This window comes from Dipodomys ordii, unplaced genomic scaffold (assembly GCF_000151885.1).
Source record: "Dipodomys ordii isolate 6190 unplaced genomic scaffold, Dord_2.0 Scaffold182, whole genome shotgun sequence".
NCBI classification, from domain to species: domain Eukaryota; kingdom Metazoa; phylum Chordata; class Mammalia; order Rodentia; family Heteromyidae; genus Dipodomys; species Dipodomys ordii.
Genome location: NW_012267398.1, coordinates 3,308,668 through 3,328,559, shown reverse-complemented (window position 1 = coordinate 3,328,559; position 19,892 = coordinate 3,308,668). Strand labels below are relative to the sequence as shown.

The 19,892-nt window shown below is 39.7% G+C and overlaps 1 protein-coding gene across 1 annotated transcript in view; it reads right to left on the bottom strand.

Moving 5' to 3' along the window:
- Positions 1-19,892, bottom strand: part of Col12a1 (collagen, type XII, alpha 1) — a 127,933-nt gene that overhangs the window by 23,293 nt on the left and 84,748 nt on the right. Inside the window, exons 42-51 of the mRNA XM_013034114.1 lie at positions 19,210-19,284; positions 16,755-16,894; positions 13,969-14,092; positions 13,711-13,854; positions 10,799-10,963; positions 9,841-9,879; positions 9,605-9,743; positions 6,646-6,788; positions 6,000-6,109; positions 1,895-2,044 (exon numbers count right to left, since the gene is read on the bottom strand). Coding sequence (XP_012889568.1) covers positions 1,895-2,044; positions 6,000-6,109; positions 6,646-6,788; positions 9,605-9,743; positions 9,841-9,879; positions 10,799-10,963; positions 13,711-13,854; positions 13,969-14,092; positions 16,755-16,894; positions 19,210-19,284 — 1,229 coding nt within the window. The remainder of the gene's footprint in view (positions 1-1,894; positions 2,045-5,999; positions 6,110-6,645; positions 6,789-9,604; positions 9,744-9,840; positions 9,880-10,798; positions 10,964-13,710; positions 13,855-13,968; positions 14,093-16,754; positions 16,895-19,209; positions 19,285-19,892) is intronic.

Sequence of the window (19,892 nt, the reverse complement as noted above, 5' to 3'; positions counted from 1 at the left end):
CTCTTACTGCTCACCTCCTGTCCAGGAAGAGGCCTGGGCTGTGTCACTGCAGTTAGAGGGTTGAGCAGACTCTCCCGGCCTGTCTTCTGTCATGGTCTCTGTCCCTGCCCAGCACAGAGCCTGCTCCCCAGCCCCACCGGCTCCCTGTGACAGGGAACATTGTGTACTGTGTCTTGGGTGCACTGTAGAAATCATGAGGGTTCATCTATTTTACACACAAATGTGTACACAAAAAATATTTCAAACCACAAAAAAATATCTACTCTTATAGGAAAGTAACATTAAAAATGTATGTGGAGCCAGGCGCTGGTAGCTCAGAGGCCTGTCATCCTAGCTACTCAGGAGGCTAAGATCTAAGGATCGTAGTTCAAAGCCAGCCTGGGCAGGAAAGTTTGTGAGACTCTTATCTCCAATTAACCACTCAGAAAACTGGAAGTAGTACAGTAGATCAACTGGTAGAGCACTAGCCTTGAGCTAAAGAGCTGACGGACAGAGCCCAAGCGCAGAGTTCAAGTCCCAAAACTGATCCCCCCCCAAAAAAAAAGAAAGAAAAAGAAAAAAGAAAGAAAAGAAAAGAAAAAGAAAGAAAGTATGTGTACTCTCTACAATTGTTTTGCATTTTAGATACTGCTATGTAGGAGTTAACTAAAACCTTTTCTAATGGTTTCAACGTAATTAGGTCAATGGAACATATATCTTCTATCTTTCTATAGTTTAGAAGGACACTTATGACCAATACATGGTTATTCTTCAAAAATTAAAAAAAAAAAAACTTGATGCTCGGTACCAGTGGTGTATACCTGTAATCTTAGCTACTCAGGAGACTAAGATCTGAGAGTCATAGTTTGAAGCCAGCTTGGGCAGGAAAGGCTATGTGACTCTTAACTAACCAGCAAATATGTGGAAGTAGAGTTGTGACTCAAGTGGTACAGCACCAACCTTGAGCAAAAATGCTCAGGGACAGCATCCAGGCCCTGAGCATAAGCCCTAGGACCAACACCGATAACAGATAAATAAATAAATAAGACAATGTTTTATCAACTGATATTTAATATTAACTTAATTAGCCCACCACAGGCTACATTCCAATTTACATATTTACTGCTCTACTGTGACTCCACCAAACAAACTGCTGCCATAGACATTTTATTTTGTTTCTAGTAGCACATAGTCTGGCATTTCACAGTTGCACTTTTTGGGTTTTGTTTTTTATTTTTTTAAGAAAAGCAGAAAAGGACAGATAAGGTGATGTTAGGGAAATGAACCCTAAGATATGTATTCAAATGTTTTTTTTTCTTTCATGTGATTGTTTCTAACACATTTATAAGATTATTTCTTTGTTGCTTTGTATGTCCCTCTCCCACAATATAGCCCCTGCTTTCACTGTATTTGATGTTGGTATAATTTGTGGAGGGGAAGGGGAAAAAACAAGTCGTTTAAATAGGGATACAGGTGGACCCATTGCAACAATGATATGTATAAGTTGTTATGTCGAAAAGGAACTTTACAACTTTGGTGGGGGGCGGGCCGGGGAGGATTGGGTGGGGGGACAGGGGGAGGCTGGGAAGGGATGGGAAGGGGAAACAAAGGAAGAGGCCACAATCCTTGATAAGAAATGTACTCATTATCTTGCCCATGTAATTGTAACCCTTCTGTACAGTGTTTTCACAATAAAAAAAATAAAAAATTAAAAAAAGGAAAACAAAACACTGAGAAGAGTGGTTGTTGAGAGAGTGAAACAGGTGAATATGATTGAAGAAATTTACATACATGTATGAAAATAGAATAATGAAGCCCATTTAAAATAAAAGAATCAAAACTCACTGGGCTACCTAGAAAATTGCCTAACAGTCTTAGTACAAAGTATCAAGAAATATAAAAATGCATTACGTACTGTGGCTGATTTCCTTTCCCCTTTAAGAAGTTTTCCAAGAATTTCATGACCATCTGTTGTGATATTTCCAGCTTCCTTGATGTCTTTTTCTACAATTTCATAGCAGTCGATGTAAATCTTAACACTTTTTGAAGTCACTACAATGTGAACCTAAAACGATAGATTTGTTTGCATTTTAAAATTTCTATCAGAGACACTGAACTGACTTCTGCCCACTTCAGATCACGGTTGGTTTTGGATTTGGGTTTTTGGTTTTGTGCTTTAACTTGAGGCCTCATACTCATGCTTGGCTTTTACCCATCAAGACCAGTGCTCTACCACTTGAGCCACACCTCTCCTTCCCGCTTGTTGCTCATTAATTGGAGAGAGGAGACTCTCTGATTTGTTTGCCGAGGCTGACTCTGAACCTCTATTTTCAGAGCTCAGCCCCCTGAGCAGCTAGCATTACAGGTTGACAAGCATGAGCCACCAGTGCTCAGATCACAAGCGTTTTTAAAATTGGTTTCATAAGACATTCTCATCCCAGACCAACAAACTAAGACTCAGGTGACAATGTCACTGCTGCCATTTATTACCAATGTGAACGTCTACAAGCCACACCAGGCTCTAAGCTTCACCGTCCATTACCTACCTGTCAGTACACACTGTCTCATTTTCCCACCCCGTTGACTCTCTGAGATTACCAGAGAGAACGAAGGGGATGAAATCACTGTAAGCTATCCAAGTAGCAGTAATAGATCATACTCAGTAAACAAGAGATTCAGATGCCTCAAACTGAGTTTGCTAATTTCAAATTATAGTTTATTATTCTCAATTGTAGCCAAAACTCACCTACACAACACATAAAAGCATAAAATAGTTTACATCTATCATGTCTTCACCAGAGATTCAACTCTGAAAAATTAATAAAATTGATACTACCAAACCTATTAACACAGATCGTTAACAAAGTGTTTGTATTTTGGCATTGTAAAGAAGTGGGTAATTGTTTTATGCTACTAGCACTGTACAACTACTGCAATAAGCACTTGATAATTACTTTCAAGTTTGGCTGAAAGTTAAAAAGAACAAAAGTGTTCCTAAGAGCTCTGCGTCAAGGAGCATAAAAACAAATTTTGAAATTTTTATTTGTAAACTAAGTATTTTTCTACATGGAAATACTAGTTTATCACAGAAGTATCTTTTTATCACATCTGCAATAAACATGAATTGTAATTGCTTAGAAGAGCAATTACAAGTGGCACATAGCTGAAGTTTAAGTGCCCCCAAGGTAATCAAATAATATTGAACTCAAAAAGTATATCATATAAGCATTCACAGGATGTTTATTGCCTTAAGAAGAATTAGAATTTTTCTATCAATTCATGTGTAAAAACCCATAGACACAAATATACAAAAAGTATAAAAAAGCCACAATATCCACAAAAAGTTATTTCAAAATAAAAACCATATAAATTTGTATGACAACTCTTCCAACTGCACTTACAATTCATTGCTAACCATAGAAAGTATCTCCCAGGGCTGGGAAGATAGCTCAGTGGTAGAGTGCTTGTCTTGCATGCCTGAGGCCCTGGGTTCGATTCCTCAGCACCACATAAGCAAAAAGAAAAAAAGCCGGAAGTGGCACTGTGTCTCAAGTGGTAGAGCGCTAGCCTTGAGCTGAAGAGCTGAGGGACAGTGCCAGGCCAAGAGTTCAGACCCCACAACCAGACCCAAAAAAGAAAAAAGAAAAAAAGAAAGTATCTCCTGAAAGGAGAAAGTAGAGATTGGGAGAGCCAAGGCGGAGTTAATGAGAAGGAAAAAGGGCATTATGTAAAATCCAAAGAAGACAAACCACACAAAGAAGGTAATGTAAAAAATATCCTGATTTGAGCCGGGAGCTGGTAGCTCACGCCTGTAATCCTAGCTACTCAGGAAGCTGAGATCTGAGGATCACGGTTCAAAGCCAGCCCAGGCAAGAAAGTCCATGAGACTCTTATCTCCAATAATCCACTAAAAAAACAGAAGTGGCCCTGTGGCTCAAATGGTAGAGTGCTCACCTTGAGCTGAAGAGCACACAGATAGCGCCAGGCCCAGAGTTCAAGCCCCATGACTGACAAAAAAAAATCCTGATTTGCAATAATTAGTGATAGCACTATAGATTTCTGAAAAATCTACATATGCATACTGTATGTGTGCACGTGTGAATGGGCATGTGTGTGGCACACACACACACACACACACACCAGTAGTAAAGCCTAAATTCAGAGCCTTGCACTCTCTCTTGGCTTTTTCTGTTCAAGGTTAGTGATCTGTACCTGCACTTCTAGTTTTTTGCTGCTCAAGTGGAAATAAGAGCCTCAGTCTCCCAAGTAGCTACGATTGTAGACACGAGCTAACAGCAACTGGTAATGCGTGAAGCATTTAGAAATTTCCAAATAACTGGAAATTAAAATTTTCTAAATAACTACTACTGGTTATTATTGGTCTGCAGCAGGTTAGATTTTCAGTATTTTCAGTATGAGTCTTTCTTAGCATGCTTCATGAACATGTTCAGTACATGTAAATCAACGGGACCCCCTAACACCAAAAAAAAAAAATCAATGAAAACTTGGCCAGAATCAATATTTGTTATTGGATAAGAACAATAACATAGACCATAATTTGCTTTACCAAAGAGAAACTTATTTTATAAAATCTGTAAAATTTTTAAGTAGGTTCATGATAGTTTTTTAGTTACCTCCCATATACAAACTGAAACTTCTCTGAGCTACATGTATGAGGAGAGTCTTTTAGCATCCATATGAAGACTCTGATTCATGACTAGAAAAAACATTCTAGATAGCTGGACTCAGTGGCTCATGCCTAGTCTTACTTACTTGGGAGGCTGAGATGGGAAGGATCATCATGTGAGGCCAAACTGGGCAAAAGATTTTCACATTCTCTTCTAAAACAATAGCTAGATGTGATGGCGTGTGCCTATCATACCAGCTACAAAGGAGATTAAGATAGGGAGGGTTATGGTTTCAGGCCTGCCTGGGCAAAAATATCAGGAGACTGAATCTCAGCAGAAAACATTGACTGTGGTAGCACGTGTCTATCATCCCAACTACAATGGGAAGCATCAAATAGGAGGATCAGGGTCCAGGCATTGCCCAAGTGAAGAAAAAAAAAAAACACGAAGACTTTGTCTCAAAATAATCAGTACAAAGAAAGGTCTGGATATGAGGCTCAGTAGAAGAGTGCCTGCCTATCAAGCAGAGTCCTGAGATGAAACCCTAGTATGAAAATGGAAGGAGAGGAGAAGCGGAGGAAGGGAGGAGGGGTGAAGAGAAGAAGGGAAGGGAGGAGGGAAAGCAGGGAGGAAGGAAGGAAGGAAGGAAGGAAGGAAGGAAGGAAGGAAGGAAGGAAGGAAGGAAAGAAGGGAAGAAGGGAGGGAAGAAGGGAGGGAAGAAGGGAGGGAAGGAAGGAGGAAAGGAAGGAAGGAAGGAAGGAAGGAAGGAAGGAAGGAAGACAGGGAAGGAGGGAAGGGAGGGAGGGAAGGAAAGGAGGGAAGGAGGAAGGAAATAAGGAAATAGTTGCTGAACCTACTCAATAGAGGAAAATTCTTAAATTTTTACTTGAGAATTACATCAAACTGGAAATATTTTTGTTAAATATGGAAGTCAATATTTCTGAGTATCATACTTGGAGAAGTTTTATAAGATGTATACAATTACTCATGTTAACATATGTTAACATGGAGAAATATTGTTTCAAAGTCCATTTTTTCCAATACTTCAGAATTCAGTATTTTCATTGTCAGTTAACTGATAATCCTTTAAAAACCTGAAATTTTCTGCTCTCCATTGGGTGTTAATATACGAAAAGTTAAGATAACCAAGATATAATTATTAAAATACACCAAAATGTTAATAGAAGTTATCTCCTGATAGTAAAAAATAATCAGTTTTATTTTAAATATTCATCTTGGAAGTTATCAAATCATCTAAGATATTATTTTTAATTAACATAGCTAGTCTTCTATGTAACATGACATTTTAATAAATAATAAAAAAGTCAGTCTTAGGTTTCAAGTCCTATTCTCTCTTCTAGAAATAAGACTCACATAATCTTAGGTTTTTACCTTATGAAAGCTTCCATAAAACAATGTCTTTACTTCATCGGTGTCAAATGTAACTGTTTGCACTTCACCTCTTGTATCTTTATTAAAGAATGACAAAGTCTTGCTAGAAGCTGCAATAACATAAAAGCATAATTATTAAGTCACATCCTGGTATATATCTTATTGAAAGTATTAACAATCACTTTTGTTGGAGAGAGTTCTTAAAAAGTCAGTAATTTTAGTTGTGCTAAAATGTAACCTGAGTATTTACAATTGAAAAAGTTCAGACATCAAAGCATCTACTATGTAAATAGACACATATATGTGTGTGTACATATGTATATATGTGTATATATGTATACATATATCCATATATATGTATACATACATGTATGCATATGTATACATATATCCATATATATGTATACATACATGTATGCATATGCATGAATATATGTATATGTATCAGTTTGTCACATCTATGATAAACATGAATGCTTTTCATGTTTATAAACATGCTGCTTTGTATACAAGTAACATAGCTTACTAGAACTTAAGTTTAAAGTTTTATATATACATTTATATGCATACAATCATAAGGTTCTTAAAGAGAAAGAGAATGAAAATTATGGATGCATATGCTTTAAAATAGGATCAAAATCCTTACGATCTGCAATCACTCCGACTTGTGGTTTGTAGTCTCTGTCTGTAATTTGCCAAATTGCAAAAGGGTCATTTGGAGTTTCTGGAAGAAGTCTGAACAACAGTATAATCGTGTATGAAGGTGGGAGGCCATTTGGATGTAATTCTCTGTTGGATAAAACCGAATAAATATATAAGATCATTCATGAGAAACAGAGAGCATTTTACATCTTTAGAACAGATGTCAATGGGGTTAGTAGTAATGTTATTTATCATCTTCTGCTCTATAGCAGAAAGAAAATAATTTAGGAACACATCAAAAGAACAAACATTAGTGAGGCACTGATGGCTCATACCTGTAATCCTAGCTACTCAGGAGCCTGAGACCTAAGAATAGTGCTTCAAAGCCAGTCCAAGTAGTAAAGTGCATCTTATCTCCAATTAACCACCAAAAAGCCTGAAGAGAAGGTATGGCTCAAGTGGTAGAGTCCCATCCTTAAGCAAGAAAAACAAGTGAGAGTGCAAAGCCCTCTCACAAGCCCCAGTATTGACAACAACAAAAAAGAACAAACACTAAGGCCTGTTATATCAGTAATAACTGATTACTTGTAATTTGATAAATCCACAAATGCCTGGGAGATCACCAAATAGTTTTTTTTGCTGTTAATAATTAAGTTCTTATGGGTATACAGAGAATTATAAAATAATGGTAACTGTCAACATTACAACTATAGATATTGTGAGAGGAAAATGAAGCTTACTGGATATATTTCATTTCCCATGCTGTGAAGTTTTGATCTTTCTCCTTACCACAGAGAGGTTTTAAGTCCTCCCTTAGAAATCAAATAAATTGCCTCAAGAAGATCACCTAGTCTCCAAAAAAGAACCAATTTCAAAATGAAAAGAGGATGGGTGAGAGAATACAGTCACAATATTCAATGTACACATAGGAAAATAGAACTAGGGGAGGGGTGGGGCTGGGAGAGATGGGGGGAAATGATGGAAGGGCAACCATTGGTCAAGAGGCATGGCACTTCACACACTCACATGTTAACCTGAAACTCCTTTAGACAACTATTTAAAGATCATTTTTTAAAAATGTAAATATTTAGGGCACAGATATGTATAAGCCATAATGATAACTATATGTGATTTAGTTTAACGAAAACATATTTTGGTTCTAACAAAAAATACTCCATGGCCCGTATCCCTCCAGAACTGACTTAGTCGTTGTTCTGGGAAGCATCTTTAAAGCAGAATGATTGTTTCTCTCTTAGAGACCAGATGGCCCTTCCTTCCTGAAAGGAGGAAAAGGGCATAGTCAACTCTTGGACAGAAACAAAGCTATTTCTCTGAACTCTGGCACAGTCCTCCTGCATCTGGAGGCCCCAGTACCACACCTCTAGGACTGTTTGGACGGAATGCAGCCTTCCTTCAGCACCCATATGCTCTGGGTATTCAAGAACTATCTTTATAATGCCCCATATTAAAAATATTTTCTCCATATGATCTCATCTCCTACCTAGCCCATTTTGACTTTTTCCCCAATTAACTGAAGCTTGTAAAATAATAATAATAATAATAATAATAATTCAATTATATTTAAGCTTCTTTCCTACCGGCTGAAGTTCTGATTTATTTTTGTATGAGGCCCTATTATTTTTTTTCTTTTGGCAGTTCTGAGGTTTTTATAACTCAGGCCTTTCACTTGCTGGGCAAGCGTTCTAGTTTCTGAGTCATACCCTCAGCCCTTTTTACTGCAGGTACTCTTTGAATAGGGTCTTGTTTTCTGGCCAGATCAACCTGGACCATGATCCAATGCAGCTGTAAAGACAGGCTCACACCACCATACATAGCTTATTACTGGCTGAGAATCTTCAAGGAGTTTTCACCCAGGCTGGCCTCAAATCTCGATCCTCCCAATCTCAGCCTCCCGGGTAGCTAGGATTATAGGCGTGAGGCAAAAACCCAGCCCAAATTTATGCTTCTTGCATCGATAATAATCTTTCATAATTTAAAATGTAAGAATCATATCCTGAGGTAGTTGAAACAGCTAAGTACTGCATATTGAGGTACCCAGAAAGATCCAGCACGCTGAACCACCATGGCTAAGCAAAAAAGAGGAAGAAACATACAATGTGGTCGAGTCCAATCCAATCTGTACCTCCTTAAAACAGATTAGCTTTGGTTTCTGTCTGAATTTTCCATTCACTTTTCTGGCGCACTTCAAATTTCAAACATTATTTTCTGACCCTGTCCTAAGTTGATTTCTTCTAGTTCTTTTCTCTGCCTAAGTTGCCAAACACATGTTTTTCCAGCATAATAGTTTTCATTTCAATGAATAAGAAATACATACTTCTGTTACCGTACCCAGGTGCAAACTTTCCTGCAGTCAAATAACAACATCAAGAGCTTCCCCAATAGAATGCCAGAGGATCAAGCCACTAGTAACATTTAACCACAGCCTAGCCACAAATAAGCAACACCGTGGAAGCCCTTTGCTTCCTTCACGTCAGAAACGCACAAGAGTATACCTGCTCCCCTCATTCCCTTCCTCCCATCCAGGCTTTCTGTTCCACAGCAGAACATTTTCAAAAGAAGAAGCTGCCTTTCCGTTTGAACAAGCTCCCTTGGGAAAAGCACAATGACACCCCCCCCCCTGCCCCACCAGCCTGCCATTCAGAAGGGTCTAGAATCCATGCACCCTACTGCAGTAACAGGCTGAGGTCCTGCACTCTGCAAATACCAAAGCTTGGAGCCTAGTTTCCTGCATAGCAATGGCCACATAACCAGAAGAGGGTCATGAGTGTGACTGTACTTAAGGAAATCTAACTGGCTTGCCCGTAAGGCATCAACTGACCATTGCAGAGTTCCCTGAGTCCAGGCAACCAGCAAACTCCTTAGGATCTCTTCTTGCCCATTATAACAACGGTGTGAACAGGGAAGGGAAGGAGCAGTATGAGGCAGGAAGTGTTCACACTTACGCAGTCGGCTGACTGATGAAGGCATTCTTCTGCAGCCTATAAGCTGAGTGACTGGGAAATGATCCTGATTCTAAAGAGACTCCTTGCACCGAAGCAAAATTCTTTTCAGTCAGATTGTATGCTTCAAGCATCTTAAAACCTTTAGATCAGAGAAGAAAATAGTTCAACTGACTACATGGGAATTCTTTGATTCTTGACGTCTAAAAATAAAGGAGCTCAAGGATCCAAATGCTTACCTGGTGAAGTGTAGCCATCCAAATAAATGAGAGGACAACCTGCAACCGAGAGTGGACTGTAAGAAGGCTTCGCCAATTTGATATGCAAACACGTCAGAACGGGAAGTAGTGTAGTGATAGACATGCTGTATCTCAACTAATGAAACATTAAATTGTCTTAACTGACTGAATCTGTTCTCAGTTATTTCTGGTAGGCTTTAAGGTAGAGGGGAGAAATTATGCAGGTCACCAGGGTTTTTCTGCCCGGGCTGGCTTTGAACCAAGATCATCAGATCATAACCTCCTGAATAGCTAGGGTTACAGGTGTGAGCCATCACTGGCTGGCTGAATTTTTAATATAATGGTTAATCAGTGGAAACACCACACTTATGAAACATAGCCCTGCCTAGGATTAGGGGCATACACACTCCATTAGTGTCCATTAGTTAACACCCCAAAGTTATTGTCACCAACAGATGAGGAAGGAGATAACTTGACAGACTATCTTGAGTTCATCCTCACTGAAGATTAACATACGAACTTGAAGTCTTGGCATAAGAAGATTCTAAGCCCGCACTAGCCAATGAGAATCAACTGAATTTCTATTGGAGATACATGCACCTAGCAGCGTTTCCATGGCTCTCCTGAAACAGGAATGTTAATGGAATAAATACCAATAGATTATTAATAGGAACTGTTTCCATATACTGAGCTGTTTTCCATATTCTGAGCTGAGGAATGGTTTACCCAAGTGTCACAGGCACTGGGATTGTTAACAAAGGAATGGATTAAAATGCTTTTATTTCCACACAAGGAAAAAAAGTAGTAGACTTATGACAAGCGTGATTCATCACTATTTTCATGTGCTTTCTCAAGACCAATTTATACACCAGATTTGATCCCCTGTAGAACAAATAATTATCTATACATCGTCAGTTTTCAAGGCCAGAGAGACTATGGGTGGAGGGCCAGGACTTACTTGAAGTGGCAGTCTCACAAACAAACGTAATAAGGTTATCTTCAATCTTTTCAAAAGACTCAAAGTCATCCACAATGAACACGTGTCGTTCACTTGGCTTGCTGGCAATGTTGGCGAGTTCGTTGTAATCCACGTCGGCCACACCAACCACAAAGACACTGAACCCTGCGAAGCGGTTGTTTACACTGTGAATCACATGTCCTTCTTCTGCCCTTTATTGATTCACCAAGTCAAAGTAAATTATTGCTTTTGCTGGTGGCATTAGGCTTTGACTTCAGGGCCTCACACTTTCCAGGGAGGTGCTCTACTGTATGAGCCATGCACCCAGCCCTTTTTAGCATCCAATATTTTTTTTTCAATAGGGCCTTGCTTTTTACCCAGGATGGCATGGGCTGTGGTCTTATTTATTTTATACTTCTGAGTGGCTGGAATGAAAAGCATGTACTACCTAATCTAGCTTTATTTTTCATTTATTTAGCCATTGCTAGGGCTTGAATTCAAGAACTCTTGCTTTTATTGCCTTTTGTCACTCACAGCTGGTGCTCCACCACTTGAGCCATGACTCTAGTTCTACCCCAGCTTTTTATTGATTGAGATGGAGTCTTGCACATTTTTTGTTGCCAGCATTGGCCTCCAACTACGTTCCTTTGGAACTCAGCCTCCCAGGTAGCTAAGATAACAGGTGTGGGCCACCACACCCAACCCCAAATAAAATCTAATCAGAAGTAATGCTCTATTTATTCTGCCTGAATTACCTTTAGTGAATAAAAATGTACTTTTTAGTGAATATGTCCTTTTCACCCAGTCATCCAATTTTCTAGTTTATAAAATTAAATTCACTGGATATGCTAAAATAAAGTTCTAATAATTAAAAGATGAAGCATTTTATAGCACAAAGACTCGGATTGATACATACTGTTTTCCATAAATCCACAATCCTAATACACAGCTGAGCAGCTCTCTCAGATGACAAACAAAGCTTAAGCTTACGAGAGTCCAAAACAAAGAATGAGCTGTTTTGAATTATATTTATTCATTTGTTTGTTTGTTTGTTTATTCAGGCCAGTCCTGAGGCTTGAGCTCAGGTTCTGGGTGCTATCGTTCTGCTTTTTCAGTCAAGCTGACTATCTCTTGAGCCATATCTCCACTTCTAGCTTTTTTCCCCCCTGATTAATCAGAGATAAAAGTGTCATTGCTGGGAGCCAGTGGCTCACGCCTGTAATCCTTGCTACTTCAGAAAGCTGAGATCTGAGGATCGCAGTTCAAAGCCAGCCTGGTCAGGAAAGTCTGTGAGAGTTTCCAAAAAGCCACTAGAAAACCGGAAGTGGCGCTATGGCTCAAGTGGTAGAGTGCTCACCTTGAGTTCAAGCCCCATGACCAACAAAAATAAAAAAAGTGTCATGAACTTTACTGGGAGGGCTGGCTTTGAACCATGAGCCTCAGGCTCCTGAGTAGCTAGGATGCCAGGTGTGAGCCACCAGTGCCCAACTTGAATGTGAACTTTCCAAATTGGTTTTTCTCATCAAACTCAGACTCAAGGCCAGGATTTTGATCACCATCAGAATGGAAGCTATAACTTCCATTGGCATTAAACAGTCCTCTATTTAGCTTAATATAAATTTTGCTCCGAAAATTTTTATACCAAAAGCTTAAGTTAGCAGAGTCTATGTAAGGCTAGAGATATGATTTGTAATTATGTATGTGTATGAAAGAAAGCATTCATAACCACAAGTTTAAGTTAAGGGTCCAAAATATACAAATATACAGAAATCTGCTCACAGTGTACAATCTAATAAAAATGGGCCTTTTTTTCCCTTTTCTTTTCTTTTTTTGTGTCAGTTCTGGGGCTTGAACTTTAAGTCTGGACACTGTCCCATAGTGTTTGTACTCAAGGCTAGTGCTCCACCACTTGGAGCCACAGCTCCACTTCTGGCTTTTTGTTAGTTGATTGGAGACAAGAGTCTCACAGACTTTCCTGCCCAGGCTGGCTTCAAATCATGATCCTCAGATCCCAGCCTCGAGAGTAGTTAGGATCACAAGCATGAGCCTCCAGCATCCAGCTTCAATAAACTTTGTTTGTTTGCTTGTTTTTTAAGGTCATCATGAAGAATAAGCTCCACTTAGAGAAGACTGCCTGAACTCGCAGAAATTATGACTAGTAATTTCAGCCAAAGGAAAAAATATATGTATATATGTATGCAGATAACATACATATACATATATATGCAGATAACAATTTTCATGTAACTAAGCACCCTAGAATTTATTATATCAAATCATTTCTATCCCAGCATTCTTTATGCAACATGTTTTGGACAAGCAGAGGAGGGAAGATGTTCATGCACCTACTGACCAGACAGTTTTATTTCCAATAATCCTAAACAACAAATCCAAATAGCAGTGTTACTAAGGGGCTCTCGGGATGCTTGAATGGCAGGTTCTATTCCAGAGACCTCTCTCTGGGACCGGAGACTCATTGTTTGCAGAGTACTCTTTGGCATGCTGCATTAGGCCTCCATGTGAACAGATGAGCTAGAGCCCCGGAGGCATCATTCATATTTCCCTGCACAGGAACCCATGCCTGGATTCATTTCCTGTCTGATGGAAGCCCAATCTAAGATTCCTCCTTGACCGTCGGCAAATATCTATAGCTGTCTAGCCACTATGGGGAAATTCACTTTACTCCTTGCAAGTCCTTGAATCTATCTTCTACAAAGAATACACTGAGTCATTTTTTGAGGAATGTAGCCAACTCTTCCTTCATTAAACACAAACTCACATGATGGGATTCTAGAGTACACAGTGAAAGAGAAATAATGCTTGTTAAACCCACAGTTTGGGTTTGGGGCTTGTTTTGCTTTGTTCTGTGAAACTCAGAATCCTGAATGCAGTGTATCCCAGGCTGAGCTTACCTGACTGCTGAATGATGAAGGCCGCCTTCTTGACCTCATCCTGTGAGCGGCCATCGGTAACCACGACGAGCACCTTGGGGACATTCTTCCTCATGCCGCTCTCCCACGTCAAGACCTTCTCCTTAATAAACGTGAGAGCCTTGCCTATGGAGTGCCAAGAAACACATCAAGGAAAACTGCCCGAGTGCCATCAACCACGCCCAAGCGACGGTGCTGCATTCTACCACCCCGACTGCTCTGGACACGGAGGAGCCATACCTGTCCTTGTGTTTCCTCCTCTGTATCTAATATTCTGCAGGGCCCCGAGAGCTAGGGCCTTGTCATTGTAGGTGTTCAGCTTGAACTCGGACTTCACCTCATCACTGTACTGCACAAATGACACCTGAAAGGAAATGGAGGTGAGTTGTTCCTCTACTGTAGATAGGAATGGAGATGACTGGATGGGATATGCTTTTTATAATGTGACCCCCCCCCCACGAAGGAGGCCTCATTAAACTCTCTAATTCCCAAGCAGTCCAGCCAGAAGAATGTTCATTAGTGATCCAAAGGGGATTTCATTTGTTTGTCTTAAATGACAGCTACCAATGATACTGTGGTAGAAGCATTTTCCAGTTTGCATAGGCTATATCCCTCTGCGCCTTTCTCTAAGGGGTAGGAAGAGATGAGTAAATCACAGCATTAGAAATGAAACCACATCATTGTGAATTTTGTTGGACCATTGGTTCTCAGCCAACTTCTCCTTCCCATTGATAATATTCAGCTTCCATAGATAAAAATGTTGCAGCCTGGCAACAGTGGTTCACAGCTCTTCTCCTAGCTGCTCAATAAACTGAGATCTAAGGATCTTGGCTCAAATCTAGCCTAGGCAGAAAAGTGCATGAAACTTATAATTGACCAGCAAAAAGCTAGACTGGAGGTATGGCTCAAGTAACAAAGTATCAGCCTAGAGTATAAAAGAAAACAGAACAAAAGGCCCAGAATTCAAGCCCCAATACCAGCACCATAAAAAGTTGCTTGTATAATAATAATCTAAACTCTTGACAAACTTAGTGACAATGTGACAGTGGAGAGAGGGAAGGTTCTGTAGTTATGACTGATTGGCCTCCAATCCATTCTTTCTGAACAAATAGCTAGCTATGTGCCACTAGGTTAATGTTCTGCTTCTCTGGGCTGTAGTTTCCTTACCAGTGAAGTTGAGATAATTACATTTACCTTCTAAGGGTGTGTCAAAGACTAAAAATCGTGAATACAAAGTCACTGAAGTTATTCAAGGACAATAACTATTTTTATTAGAAACCCTAATGTCTAAGAAGGATAGAAAAAAACAGCTTAAGTGTTGACACATCAAATTTATGCTATTAAACCAGACTTTTTCACTCTTCTTGGACTAAAATAATAGCCACATAATTATTGAGGAATTTTAAACTTACAGTATTCCACAAAATACAATGCCATAGACAGATGTGGTTGATTATGAAATGCATTTATTTCAAAATCTTTTCATTTTTAACAATGTCTCTAAGATGCCACAATACAAATTGCCAAAATAAAGAAAATTCTGTAAAATGGACAGAGAAGAAAAAAATAGGGTTTTTAAAGAACATGCCAAACCAATCATGGCTTGAAGCCAGCCTGGGTAGTAGAGTCAGGGAAAGTCTTATCTTTTTAATCACCAAAAGGCAAAAATGTAGCTGTGGCTCAAGTAGTAAAGAGCCAGCCTTGAACAAAAAAAATCTTAAGAACAGTGCACCCCAGGACAGAAGAAAAGAAGGAGAAGGAGAAGGAAGAAAAAAGGAGGGGAAGGAGGAGAAAGAGGATGAAGAAGGAGGAGAAAGAGAAGGGGAAAGAGGAGGAGAATGAAGGAGCAGGAGAAGAAGAAATAGGAGGAAGAAGGAGAAGAAGAAAGAGGGGGAGAAGGAGAAGAAAGCGGAAGAGGAGAAAGAAGAAGAAAGAGGAGAAGGAAGAGAAGAAAGAGGTGGTGGAGAAGGAAGAGAAGGAGGAGGTGGTGGAGAAAGAAGAGAAGGAAGAGGAGGGGGAGAGGAGAAGAATGGGGAGGAGGGGGGAGGAAGAAAAGGGGGAGGAGGAGAGGAAAAAGGAGAGGAAGAAGGAAAGGAAGAAGAGGAGGAGGGGGGAGGGGAAGGGGAGGGCGAGGAGATTATTTAATTTCTTGCTTTTAAATTTAGTCAGTAATTTAGACAGAATAAAGGCATTATGAAACAATAATGCAAAATAGAATTTGCTCTAACCACGGCATACACAAAACACTTCATTCGGGAGTCTAAAGCCAGCAGGGAGCCTTTCCAGAAGGGGTGAGAATTTTAGTAGGTTTGAAAGCTACAGAAATGCCTCCCGAAAAAGCTAATAATAGCTTGAGTCCAATTCTCAAAGGAGTCTGGGGAGACTTTCCAAAATAGTTCAATGGTACTGGGTGTGAACACTCATGAGCTCTGGGTATGTGGGGAATGGAGAACGGGACCCTGAGCTTTACAGGCAAGTGAGGGTGAAATGACCAATTCCTGAAAACCAGCTCACTGGCAATGATTCTACAGCAGTGTCATTGCTAGCTATCATTTAAGATAAACAAATGGCATACCCTTTGGGTCACTTCTGGCTGGGATAATATGTACAATATAATACCAGAGGGAACCGCAGATTCTCCACCACAGTCACTCTATTCTTCTCACATTACAAGGCATGTCAATCATAATTTAATACGTGGAACTCTGGATAACCCTTCATGGAAATTCACCATAGTTGGAAGTTTAACTCAAGAAGCTGGAGTTCGAATCCTCTAAATACTCCAGCAGGACTTTCATCTAACCAAACAGGAAAGCTAAAGGAGTATTTATTTTCTACTTATCATTCACACTCTATTCTTTCACCCTCACCCCGCCCTCAAAAATTCATGTATAAATTTACAAACTGGGAGGTCAAAACATGATTTATAACAAAAATGACTTCCCACTAAACATTTCAAAACAAAGTTAGAAGGAAATACTAGATCACTACAAATGAGCCAAACTGATGGGACAAATGACACTCACCTGAATTCCAGCAGGACTGATTTCATCAAAGGCTCCCACCGTGTTGAAGATGAACTTGACAACTTTGTTAAAATTGTCATCCCCGATGCTCCAGGAGGCATCCGTCAAGAACACAATATCAGCCTTGGCCCCTTTGCATACTGGGAAAAACCAAAAACAGAAGCATTCTCAAATCTCCTGCATGCTTTCAACTCAAATGACATCGCCTCATTGAAAAATACAGTTAACACCTCATTGCTCAAAGTGTGGCCCTGTGACCAGAGTGTCTCAGACACTCTTGGGGTCTCAGGCCCAATCCCAAGCTTCCCAAGTTAGAATCAGCAATAATGGTGCACAGATGATGCAAATACACAAGAAATTTGAACAGCTCTGGTTTATTCCATCCCTGATCCGTACTCTGGAATTACTCTGTTTAGATTCACTATGCAAAAACAGGTTCTTCCCGTATGTAATGCTTCAAGTTGCTTCAATCAATATATGAGGCCAATGCAAATGAAAAAAAGTAAAGATGTTCTGAACTGAAGGAGGGTCATCAGTGGATTTGTTATTTTAAATAAAATTATCAAAGACTTGGTGCATACATACACACATATATGTATATATGCATGCCACTAGCATCATATGTGAGGAAGGAAAGAAGAAAATAGAATAATAAACCAAAGAAATATCTTTAACTGTTTTAGAATTAGAAGCTACAAAGAAAAATTAAGTCTAACAAAATTTTAATTTGGCAGTAGTGGCTCTCTGCTTTGGAGACTGAAATCTGAGGATGACAGCTAGAAGCCAGCCCAAGCAGACAATTCCTCTAATTAATCAGTATGAAGCCAGACATGGAGATGTGACTCAAGTGGTTGAGAACTGGCTTTGAGAGAAAAATCTAAGCAAGAGATCAAAGCCCTAAATTCAAGCCCTAGCACTGGTACACACACACACACACACACACACACACACACACACACACACACACCTTCCATTTATGAAAACTTAATATACAAAATATATAACTCTAAGAAGATAGCCTAATGTATACTCTAGACCATAAGTGGTAATGAGGTGTTGATGTACATGCTTCCATTATTACAAAGGTACCAGTCTGATCTGGGGTGTTCAGGGAACTGGTATGGGGGCCCAGGGTAGATGGGAACTTGCTACCCTTTCTGCTCAATTGCTGCAGACTGCTCTAGAAAGTAAAGGCTATTTTCTTTGTGCCAATACTGGGGCTTGAACTCAGGGTCTAGTTGCTGTCCCTTAACTTTTGTGATCAAAGCTGTCATGCTACTACTTAAACCACAGCTTCGCTTCCAGACTTTTGCTGGTTAGATGGAGAGACTAGTTTCAAGGACTTTGCTGACAAGATTGGATTTGAACCGTAATCCTCAGATCTCAGACACCTGAGTAGGCATGAGCCGCCAGTGCCTGGCTCAATAAAGCATATTTTTAATAGGATTAACATGTTATAATAAAAATTGCATGGTTTTAACCCAAGAATCCTGAAGTTCTTTCAGAGTCTAAAATAAGTCATTATTGTTTTACACTGTAGTCTATTACTTTGCACACTTTTTAATGTACTTATATAACAGGTTTAATGAGTCTAGATTCTAGACTCTAAACTCTGAAATGCTATCTGAAATACAGAGTGTTTGTGTAGAGGGATCTAGTAGTTTTGGGGTTTTTTAAACATAATTTGATAGAACACTAAAAAATTGCCCTCAGTTAGTTACAGAGAGACTGGTTTTAAAACATACTATTTCACTTATTTACTATACTGATGATTCCATCTCAAAATTAAGTAAATGGAAATTTTCTTTTTAGTTTTATGTAATCCAGAGGCCATCTCAGATCGCAAGTCAGGAAGTCCAAAGCTAAAGGCCTCAGGGATTTGGTTTTAAATACAACCCAAAAAATGTACAGTCTGATTCCAGTAGCCAGCATAAAGAAATAGCTTCCCCAACACATCGTTTAAATAGGGATACAGATAGACCCATTGTAACTATGAGATGTACAAGTCGTTATGTCGAAAACGAACTTTACAACTTTGGTGGGGGGGAAGGGTTCGGTGGGGAGTGGGGGGAGGTGGGAAGGGATGGGAAGGGGAAACAAAGGAGGAGGCTACAATGCTTGATAAGAAATGTACTCATTATCTTGCACATGTAATTGTAACCCCTCTATACGGTATTTTCACAATAAAAAAAAGAAATAGCCTCCCTATGTCTATAGAACATAACACTAGATCTTAATCTAAAAAGTGGAAGAAATAGAACTTGGGATGTTCTTTATAAACTGATCTTATTCACAGTAGAACACCTAGGAAAGCGGACTAAGTTTCTGGTCATCTTTCAACCTAAATGCTCTGCAGCAGGAAAAACAAATCAAAAGGGTTGTAAAGGATCGCATGTGTAGCACAGCTAAGTCTAAAAGCTTAATACTCAATTGGACTGATTTCATGGTCACTTACCATCTCGGGCCGGTGGGATCGTGGGAGGAGGAGGTGGTGTGGGTGGCTCCGTGGGAGCTTCAGTTGGCTTTACAGCTAGAATGTTAAAAGAATAATTAGTAAAATACAACAGAAGCACGTTCCATAACCCAGAAATGGAATTGAAGAACAGTTTAAGTCCTCAATAACAAATGAAGTCTTAGAAAAGATCTCCAGACCCCTAGCACTGACCAAAAGAGCAGGGTCAACCCTATCTGGAACTGGTAGGTTTTCATATCCTCTACTGCTGCAAAAAGCACAGATTCAAAAGGAGAAAGCAAGGCCTTGAGAGAGCAGACGAATAAAAGTCACTGAGGTGAACGAAGGTTCACCTTCTCATGGTCAGCGACCGCTCTCGCTTCCTCCATTAGCCCTTTTCTTAAAGGAGCACCAGCTCTGTAGCAAGGACAGCCTGGAATGACTGCACACAAAGGTCCTGAAACCAGCCATAGGCTCCACTTTCAAGAACTGCCACAGGATCATCATTATTGCTGCCACTGAAGGGAAATGCCCAGACAGGCACTTCCTGTACCTATAAGATAGAGTGTTCCTACATGTGGAGCATCCTCCTACACACAGAACATGCTCCTATACATGAAGCATCCTCCTACACACAGAACATGCTCCTATATACAGAACATCCTCCTATTCACACATCCTCCTAT